Raw genomic sequence first — 10,992 nt, 5'->3', positions numbered from 1 at the left:
CTTGTGTGTGGGGTCTGTGATTCCCAAGCCGATTGCGGCACTGGTTTAACAAATTCGGATTTGCGGGTTCCATCTCAGCGAATTCTGACTCAGTAAGTTTAGGGCAGAGGCCAGCAAACAATATTTTCAACAAATGTCCTGACGCAACCGGTGGGGGAACAAATTTCGGAACCGGTCTCCGAACGCTACTAAATAAGGACTTTCGAAGGAGCACGGAGATGACATCACCACCCTCGAATTGTCGCTGTCCCACACTCTGTCAACATTGGCTTTGCCCTTTTTTGTTTAGATGTGTCGCCTGAGGTCGCCAGATAACTTCTGTTCACCGTGTTGTGATAGGGGGAGAAAGGAACACCTACTAACTTTCTTACAGACAAAAAAAAAAAAATTATTGGCAAAAATTAAGTAGAGTGATTTATATGTCTTAAAAAGTAAAAACAAAGTAAATATACTGTAACTGTACAAAATGGCATGGAGACCACAAGACTTAGGGAAGCCCTCCATTCTACACTGGCTTATGTATAGAGGTTCTCCGCCCAGGGATGTTGGCTATACCTTTCATACTTAGTTAGTTTTGGAGAGGATACCCAGCTATGAAACCGGGACCTCTTGCATACCTAATCTTACAATTCAGAAGTAAATGTCAAAATACTGAAACCTATGGTATTTATTCAAGAAACACATTAAGTCAGAAGAATGCCCATAGTATGTACCGAGTTTATTATATTTACATCGCAAAGAGAAATAATCAAAGTGACATCTTTAGCAACTCCCTGTGGCATTCCAAAGTGTATAAAAACATACTTGGATCAAATGTGTAAACAGGTATTTCATTTTAATTTCCTACAAAGGATTGCTTTAACATCTGACTGGCTTTCTGGACCACTTTATTTTATTTTTTAATATATTTTTATTGATTTCAGAGAGGAAAGGAGAGGGAGAGAAAGATAGAAACATCAATGATGAGAGAGAATCATTGATAGGCTGCCTCCTGCAGGACCCAGGCACATGCCCCTGACCGGAATCAAACCCAGGACTCTTCAGTCCACAGGCCAACACTCTATCTACTGAGCCAAACCATCTAGGGCTGACCACTTTTAATAAATGATGTAATGCTGCCCTTAAATAAAACTATATTTCGCAAATCTTCCATCTCATGACTTCTAAGTCCAACACTTGTTGTTGTTTTAAATCTCTTTACTTTCAGGTATTTCTTTCCCATTTCTTAATATCTGTGAATCACTTGTGTCCTATTTTTGTTTGAAATTTTAGGCTATTGGATTCAGTTTTCCTAAAGTGCCCTTTGGCTCTAACATTTTCATCTTTATGCTGTATGGTTTAGGAAATAATCTCACCATCCCTTTTGTCCAATCTCTAACATTTGGTAGATGGTCCCAAAGTAGTAATTTTATGACAACTTAGAAAATCAAAATGAGAGTTTCATCAGCTCAAATCCATTTTGAACCTTGGGAACAATGAAACTTCATTTCTCAGGTGACCCATATCTGCCAGTCTTATTTCAACCCTGATCATGCTTTGAATTCTTTTGCATATCTACCAGAAGTGGGATTGCTGGATCATATGTAATTCTATTTTTAAATTTTTTAGGAACATCCATACTGTTTTCCATAATGGCTGCACCGTTTTACATTCCCACCAGGAGTACACAAAAGTTCCAACTTCTCCACACCCTCTCCAACATGTTATTTTCTGTCCTATTGATAGTAGCATCCTGATGGGTGTGAGATAATATCCCATTGTGGTTTTGATTTGTATCTCCCTGGTGATTAGTGATGCGGAGCATCTTTTCCCCTGCTCATTGGCCACTTGTATATCTTCTTTAATAAATTGTCTAGTAAAGCCCTTCGCCCATTTTTAAATTGTGTTTTTGTTGTTGAGTTGTAGGAGTTCCTTATATATTCTGAATATTAACCTCATAGCAGGTATATGATTTGCTATTATTTTTTCCCATTCCCTAGGTTACCTTTTCACTCAGTTATTTCTTTTGACATACAGGAGTTTTAAAAGTCTGCTGTAGTCCCATTTGTCTATTTTTTCTTTTGGTGTCATATTCATTATATCATTGCCAAATCCATTGTCCTGAAGCTTTTCCCCATACTTTTCTCTAGGAATTTAATAGTTTCAGGTTTTTAATTGAGTTAATTTTTGTATATGGCTCAAGGTAAGGGTGTAATTTCATTCTTTTGCATGTGGATACCCAGTTTTCCCAGCACCATGTGTTGAAGAGGACACCATGTGTCCTTCCCTATTGTGTGGTCTTGGCACCCTTGTGAGAAATCATTTGCATGGTTCAGTGGTTGACTGTCTACCTATGAACCAGAAGGTCACAGTTCAATTCCTGGTCAGGGCACATGCACATGCCTGGGCTGCAGGCTACAGGCTTGATCCCCAGTAGGGAGTGTGCAGGAGGCAGCTGATCCATGAGTCTCTCTTATCATTGACTAGAGGCCTGGTGCACGAATTCGTGCACGGGTGGGGTTCCTTGGGTGTGGCCTATGGAGATCTGGCTCCAGCTCCTGCCCCCACCCTCACAGCTTCGCAGCCCCACTTGGCACCCTGCCTTGGCCTGGTGCCACCCCCTCACCTACTCCACCATCCCGCCTGCAGGATGATCAGTCGGGGCTGGGCCCCCTTGCCAGGCTCCTTCAGCTCCTGGGAGCTGGGTGGTGACCCTGCCCCCAGCCGCTGCCACTGGTTGCCATCAGCAGGGTGATTAGTGGGGCGGTCGGACCCCCACTTGCACCAGCCTTGGCCTGCCCCCACTGCCTGCTCACCTGCTCCACCATCCTGCCATGGTCCCAGTCTCACTGGGGCCCATTGGGGCTGTCAGTACCTCCACTGCTGCCCACTGCCAGCGCCAAGTCGCTGACACCCGCCATGTTCTGCACCACCCCCTGGTGGTCAGCACATGCCATAGGGAGTGGTCGAACTCCTGGTGTCCTGGTCAAACTCCTGGCCAAACAACCGCCCAAGGGGACAATTTGCATATTAGGCTTTTATTATATAGGATGTTTCTTTCTCTCTTTCCTTCACCCTTCCTCTCTGAAATCAATAAAAATATATTTTAAAACATCATTTAGCCATATATGCAAGGTTTATTTCAATTTACTCCTTTTTATTGCTGACAAGTATTCCATGATGGGTGTACCACAATTGCTTCATTCATTTACCTTTTGGAGGAATTTGAGTATTTCCAGTTTTGGGCAATTACAAATAAAGCCACTATACACATTCACTTATACAGATTGTGTGAACATACATTTTCATTTCTCTTGGGCACATACGTAGGATTGAGATTCCTGAGTTGTACAGTGGGGCTATGTTTAATCTGACAAGAAACTGCCCAACATTTTCTCCAAAGTGACTGTACATTTTGCACTTCCACCAACAATTTAGAAGATTTCCAGTTATTCCTCATGCTTATAAAAACTTGGTATGGTCAGTTTTGTTTTCATTTTTAGCTGTTCTAGTAAATGTGTGGAAGTATCGCATTGTGGTTTTATTGGTTGACTTATCAGAAGTTCAGTCATCTCATAATGGCGCATTTACGTTGCATTTTAATCTTGGGATTGCTAAATATTAAATGAAGAAACGAATCCTTCATTTTCCTGTAGACAAAGAGCCTCAACAAATGGAAGTGAGCTGACCTCCTTATACCACTAAGGGACACTGCTCTTCTCCCTCCCCCACCCCCACCCCACCCCCTTGTAGTTCTGTTTCTGTGCTGTAAACATGTTTTCATCATTGTCCTCAGGACCCGCAGGCAGTTCCTCTTTCACTCACCCCTTACTGGCATCCTGTTAGTGAATTCTTCTTGAGGCCTGAACCTGCTTCATTCTGCCATGTCATGGGCGCAGGCATTTCTGCTACAGCTTGCTTCAAAGCATGTACCTTTTGTTAAACCCAGATTGGTTGGCAAGAATGTGGAGACCAAAAGAAAAGCAATACAAAACGGGGTAAGAGCATGTCAAAAGCATCAACCTCACATTGTTGAAGCAATGTTTTCCATACCCAAAAAGGAACCGTGATCTGACAAGAATGCATGTAGTTATGAAGACAATGCAAAAATCGAAATGTCCATCGTAGCCGGTTTGGCTCAGTGGATACACCGTCAGCCTGCGGACTCAAGGGTCCCAGGTTTGATTCCAGTCAAGGGCATGTGCCTGGGTTGCTGGCACATCTCCAATGGGGGGGGCCTGCAGGGGGCGGCTGATCGATGTTTCTCTCTCATTGATGATTCTGGCTCTCTATCCCTCTCCCTTCCTCTCTGTAAAAAATCAATAAAATATATTTTTTTAAAAAAATCGAAATGTCCTGAAAACATTGTGTGTGCATGGCATGGTGCTGGGCACTTACTAAGCACGCCAAAGGCTTAAAAATGTTATTCAGAAAGGTATGTAGAGTTCCTTCATTGGAAAGGACAAAATGATGTTGATTAATTCTGCCTAAAGCTAAAGGAGAACAATCGATTCTCAGGTCATCTTGCCTTGAAGTTGACTGTATTTTCCCCCAGGGCTTGAGTTCTGAATCTTGCAGTTTCACTTTTTCCCCTGCAGGTGGCAGCCTTCATCACCAAAACTTCACACAGAGCTGACCCCGAGGAGAAAAACCCCTTATCTTTATTTATTTTTTCCATTGGCTGTATCGTTCACTCTACAAATATTTACTGAGCATCTCCTAGGTGCCCGAAACCTGGGAAACAGCAATGGGCAAGCACACACTGTCATTGCCTTCTTAGAATTTAAAAGTTTGCAACAGATCTGGAACTTAATTCAAAGGTGAGAGGACCTCCCCCCGCCACCCCACCCCCAAAGACCTTTCATATGTACGTTCTCGTAGGAGGCACAACCCCTAACTAGAGTCCTTACTCAAAAATAGAATTCCTTCTTGGGCAAAAATGACTCTGTAAAGGTCATTACTGGATATCAGTAACTTTTCAGGCTTACTTGCACTTAAATGTTGGTTTCCAGCCTTGCCAGCATAGCGTGGCTCAGTGGTTGAACTTTGACCTATGAATCAGGGGGTCATGCTCAGGCTGTAGACTCCATCCTCGGTGTGGGGCGTGCAGGAGGCAGCCAATCAATGATTCTCTCTCATCACGGATGTTTCTCTCCCTCTCCCTCTCCCTTCCCTGAAATCAATAAGAATATTTTTTTTAAATAAATAAGGAAGTGTTTTTTGGGTGTTTTTTTTTTTAAGGAGGTTTTCATAAGATCCACACTCAGAGAAAAGAGTTGGGAAGGCTAGGGCTATTGAAATCATCACCAATGTAGAAACGGGGTGTTGAAGTGGGTGGACAGGAGGATTGAGGAATTATAGGCCAGAGTTAACTCTCAAAATGTCCCCCAAATTTGTAAGCCAAACATCTCCTTTTGAAAAAAGTTACCCAAAATTTGAATATAAGACCAAGAGAAGACAGTACAATTCTTTCCATGTCCTCTAGGACATTGTTTAACAAGTCCACCCAAGGATTAATTTTCTAGCAGGGGTTGCCAAACTTTTTCTGTAAAGGTCCAGATAGTAAATATTTTAGGTTTTAAGGCTGGCTTTACGCTCTGTCACTGTAGAGCTGTGTAGACAATGTGTAAACAAGTGGGTGTGGCTGTGTTCCAAAATAACTTTATTAAAAATGCCAACAGCAGGGCCAGATTTGGCCCGTAGGCCAAAAACTACACTTGTGTTTGCCTACTCACTTATTGTTGACGAATGGCTCAGGTTTTTGACTGGTATTTTCAAATTATTTCCCTCCAGTACAAAATGAACCCAGAAGCTTATAGTTTTTATTACTCTGTGGAGATTAACTAGTTTTATATATAAGTTTCCTACTTCTTCAAAGTGCTCTCTGAATCAGCTTTACCATCTTACTATTTTTCTCTTCAACAAGTTGAACAAATTTTTGACATGTGTTCATTCTCTACCTAAATGAGTCGTGTTTTGACTTTTGACAGTTAATACTTTGTTCCCTGGTGATTAGCAATAAAGCCCATTAACTAAGAGCCCTACATTGTCATGGAAGGGAGCAAAGAGAAAAGGAACTTTCGAATTGCATCCCATTCTGTTGTCATACTCAGAGGGCAGAAACCCCCAGTGGTGGGGGCAGCATATTTGTGCCTTTGACAAGAAATAAAAAGAAAAACCCATATGATTTCCCCCAGAACCCCCCTCCCCTCAACCCAAATAGGCATAATACTTTATATTTCAAAAAATGCACTATGGAATGACTCACCCTATGTATCTCCTTTATAATAAAGGCACTGTTCTTTTTATTTATTTTCATTAGTAAAATACACTCCCATTTTATGGGTAAAACCAGAGTCTGGGCTTCCCAATTTCAGAGAGGAAGGGAGAGGGAGAGAGAGAGGATCATCAATGATGACAGAGAATCCATTGATGGGCTACCTCCTGTATGCCTCCTATTGGGGCTCAAGCTCACAACCTGGGCACATGCCCTTGACCGGAATTGAACCTGGGACCCTTCAGTCTGCAGGCCAATGCTCTAGCCACTGAGCCAAACCGGCTAGGGCTAGAAGCATGTTTTTAAAACAATCTCATTCCTCCCTGATTTCCTCAGTAAACCCATGTCCCAAGACAAAGTTTTCCAGGCATAGCTTCATTAACTCCTTCTTCTGATGTGCAGGATGTATTTTCATTGTTCGCAATCAAGGCTTATGCAATTAATGAATCAGAGCCCACGTGGGCTCAGCGGTGAAGTGAACTTTACCGGCAGGTAGAAGCCAAAAGGAATAGAGATCATCCTTCCACGGGTCTTGCTCGTGGCTCGGAAGGAAGCTCAGAACAACACACAAAAGAACGGGTTTAGGGCTGCTAACTTTGCGGCATTCACCCACACTGTGTTCACATTTAAGAAGGCTACAACCTCTCAAACAAGATGCTGTCAAATATGAATGATTTTGTTGCCTTTGCTGTATAACGTCCAGCCTAAAGCTTTGCTGAAAGATGTTCTACAAGAAGCAAAAACCTTCCACCTAAATGGTTGTAAACTCAAGGTCTGCCCTTTTTAAAGTAAGCCTTCCCTGGGACAGAAACCTAGCCCACACACACCCCTCCCCGCCCCGCCCCGCCCTGCCCAATGACCTCATCCCTGCTCCAGCCACCTGCTAAGGTCAAAGCTGTGCTCTCAGGGGTTAGGTCAAGGCCTGCCCCCAGAGGCCCTTGTACTCAGACCTCTGCCAGTTCAAATCCTGCTGCATAACTGAAGCTGTTACAAACTGCTCAGATATTAAGAACCCACTTGACGCACAATTACCCCAGCCTAGAGCCCTGACTGCATCAGAAACTTGCTCTGCACGTGTTATGTTAGCCCCCAAATGTCAGTCTTCATGCCTGCCTCTCAAAGTTTTCTGAAGAGCAAATTAACATGTTGAGGGGTTATGGAGAGAAGAATTAATTACACTACACCCTCCTCAGCCTTTCCAAATGTGAAGTCCACTGAGAAGTAGATGTATGGGTCAGGCAGCTGGAGCTTTGAAGTCTCAGCTTTATTGGTAAGGCTGATTGGAGGACAGAACAGAACAGGACTTCATGCACAGTCACCCTCTGGATCATATTTTTTTTAATATATTTTATTGATTTTTTACAGAGAGGAAGGGAGAGAGATAGTTCGAAACGTCGATGAGAGAGAAACATCGATCAGCTGCCTCCTGCACATCTCCTACTGGGGATGTGCCTGCAACCCAGGTACATGCCCTTGACCGGAATCGAACCCGGGACCTTTCAGTCCGCAGGCCGACACTCTATCCACTGAGCCAAACCGGTTTCGGCTGGATCATATTGATTCACCCAGTCACAGGCTGGGTGACTGCCGGCCTCCTCCATGTTGTGCCCAGATTTCAAGATTCCCAAGGGCCCACCAGGGAGCCAGCGAGTCCGATGCAAAAGCAAAGAGTCATTTATTTCAAACCTAGGTTTGGCTACCCTGTCCCCGCTTACTGGCACAGCAGCAAGTGACAGAGAGAGCAAACTCTGTGTGGAGAGAGGTTTTATAGGGAGTTGGGGTAAGGGGAGGAGAAAGGACTGTGGGCCCTGCCGATTGGCCAGGCTCCAGTCCGGTGTCTCACTACACAGGATGTGGTCATAGTGATGGCGTGCACTTCCCTTGACTATCATTGGCCAGTCCAGAGAAATCCTGGGCGTGGCCAGCAGCGGCTTGGCTTCCAGGAAGAAGCCTTGCTGAGCACATGACCAAGGTAAGATGGAGAGCATAGCCCTTACCCTGGGGCAAGGTGGAGGGCGTAGTCCTCGCCCTTTCACTCCACAGGGACAGACTCTCCATAGCAGAGGAGGAAACGAGTATCCAAACATCAGGCTGTGGTACATGTTTCCCTCCACGTCCCGCGTGGTTCAGGGTTCAGGATCTGGAAGAGGAGCCGCATACAAAATTAAAGAGAAAAGACAAGAGATAATTTGGGAATATTGGGGGCCAGGCAGGTAAGTCCAACTCCAGAGGAAAGACTTCCACTGGTGCTCAGGCCTCACCAAGCTTTTATTGGTATGAGATACACTCACAACCCTTAGGCAGGGAGGTTCCAATGACACACAGACTATCTTATCAATAAGGATGTACATGACTAACGGTGGGGAGGTTGCTTCAGCTGCCATTATCTGGATTAACAGAGGTGGTGCACAGCTCTGACCTTTGCTAGGGCTTCAAAGGTCACCAGCCTTCCGGGTTCTCTGTCTACCCCTCTCTGCTAGTGAAGACAATAGTCAGTTTCCCACATCAGGCCACAGCAAGAAATAAAAAGAGAGAAAGGGACTGGGTAACAGGCTCATCATCTCTTCCCAAATCCACCAATCAAATGACTCCTCGTCCCATGAAAGGAAGAGGTCGGAAGTTTTCCTTCAGCAGTGTTTCTACTGAGGGGTGGAAGTTCTCGCTTCTCCATGGCACCTGGGTCACATGATGTGTTTGTCAGGATTCACTGTATCGTAAGTCAAACTCAAAGCAACTCAAGCAAAACAGGGAATGGACAGGAGTTGGGGGACTGATCCTCTTCAGATAAAGCTGGATGCAGGGTTTTCATCAACGTCACCTCACCTCTGCTTCTAGGCTCTGCGTCTCTCTGCGTTGCCTTTATTCTCAGGCTGACTCTTCCCAGGTAGTGGCAAAGATGCCCATAAGCTGCTGCAAGCTTGCATTCTACCCGTTTACAAACCCTAATGGGAATTTCTCCTTAATATTTTCAGCAAAATCCCATGATGGAGTTTCATTGGCCTATCTGGGTCCTGTGCCTTCTCTCTGGACAAATCACTGTGAATAAGAGAATGCCATGCTCTGATTAGTCACGCCTGGGTCATGTGACCACCTCTGGTCCAGTTCCACCCAAACTGCATGAACCAAGGGGGGCGTTGGATTAGTCATTCCTCCAAGGAAAATTAAAATACTGTTATCACAGAATGTAGAAAATGGATTCTAGCTTATGGCTAGTTCCTTCAAAAGGGCTTTGCAGGACAGTATCTAACCTCTCCAGTGCAGCCCAGCTCCACCCATTAACTTCCTGTGAAGTGAGCATGCTATTCGCCCCCTTCCCTCAAATGTAAAATAAGATGCTTGTTTTATGGGATCTCTAAGGTTTTTTTTATTCAACAGCATTCACTTATTAGGAATTTATTTAGCACCTATTATTTACCAGGCACTGTTCTGGGCACTTGAGATAAAGTAGTGGATAAAATAGACAAAATCTCCTTGCTCTCGTGGAACTTACATGTTAGGGAAGAGCCAAACAATCCTATATAATAAAAGGCTAATATGCAAATAGACCAAATGGCAGAACAACTGAACAAATGGTCGCTATGACATGTGCTGACCACCAGGGAAGGGGGTACGCGCGGAACATGGCGGGTGTCAGCCATGGCAGGATGGTGGAGCAGGTGAGCAGCAGCGCCAGACCAAGGTGGGATGCTGGCTGCTGTCATCTGGGCGAGTCTCTGGTGGTTAATGAAAATTCTTTGCTCCCACACACTGTGGTCCCACTCAGCACTCGAACTTGCTGCTTATGCACGGCACCAGCCATAATCGCTCAGCACTGTCAGTAGGTGTGAGTTGCAGCTGCTGGCCCCAATTGCCCCTGAGAGCTTCCCCACCTCCACCTTCTCCTGAGAGGCGATCAGGGCAGCAGCCCACTGATGGTGCCGGCCCCACTTGCACCCACTGCTGCTGCCAGCCCCAATCGCTCGGCGCTGTAAGTGGGTGCAAGTGGGGCCAGCACCATCAGTGCATGGGAGTGACCGTGGCAGGAGCAGGGCCGAGGTGGGAAGGGCCAGGGAGGGGTGCAGAGGATGGGCTGAGACCTGTCCCTGTGTCCACTGCAGCCTCACCCACACTTCCTTTCAAAGTGCACAAATTTGTGCACTGGGCCCCTAGTAAACAAAATAAATAAGTCCTATGAAGAAAAACACAGATGAGACTGTTGGGTGGTCATGTGTTTAAACAGGTGGCCAGATTGGGCTTGTCTCTTTGGGGCTAGCTAGTCTCTGAGGGCTAGGCTCCGCCCTTTGGTAATGGGCTCGGCTGTTCGGGACTTGGTTAGGCTCTATGGGGTAGGCTCGGCTCTTCGGACCTAGGTTCTGGCCTTCGGGAATGGGCTGGGCCCTTCGGAAAAATAAAATAAATAAAAGTAAAATAAAATATATTTTGCGAAACAAAAATAAATAGGTGGTCAGAGCAGATGATGAGGTGAAGCACGCGGTAAGAGCTCAATCTGTGGTATCTATTGTTCTCACTCTCATTACTATTATCATCACTATTATTATTTTATTTTTAATTATTTTATTATACTTTGACATATTATTTAATGTTTTATTATTATTACTGGCATATTAAAAGCATTTGGTGACAGCCCCCCCTCCTTGGTGTCTCCAGCATTAAATATCCTCAGTTTAGCATATAAGGCCCTCTACAACAGGTCCTAAACTGGTTTCCCGAGATGTAATTCATGTACCACAACATTC

General features: G+C 44.8%; 1 protein-coding gene across 1 annotated transcript in view; it reads right to left on the bottom strand.

Moving 5' to 3' along the window:
- TCTN1 (tectonic family member 1) overlaps positions 1–2,807 on the bottom strand; it is a 26,356-nt gene extending 23,549 nt beyond the window's left edge. Inside the window, exons 1-2 of the mRNA XM_015567270.1 lie at positions 2,796–2,807; positions 2,606–2,712 (exon numbers count right to left, since the gene is read on the bottom strand). Of these exons, the coding sequence (XP_015422756.1) occupies positions 2,606–2,712; positions 2,796–2,807 (119 nt within the window). The remainder of the gene's footprint in view (positions 1–2,605; positions 2,713–2,795) is intronic.
- Between the last annotated feature and the right edge of the window lie 8,185 nt (positions 2,808–10,992).

Source organism: Myotis davidii, unplaced genomic scaffold (assembly GCF_000327345.1).
Source record: "Myotis davidii unplaced genomic scaffold, ASM32734v1 scaffold223, whole genome shotgun sequence".
NCBI classification, from domain to species: domain Eukaryota; kingdom Metazoa; phylum Chordata; class Mammalia; order Chiroptera; family Vespertilionidae; genus Myotis; species Myotis davidii.
The sequence above is the reverse complement of the archived record's forward strand: the minus strand, read 5'-3'. Positions and strand labels throughout refer to the sequence as shown.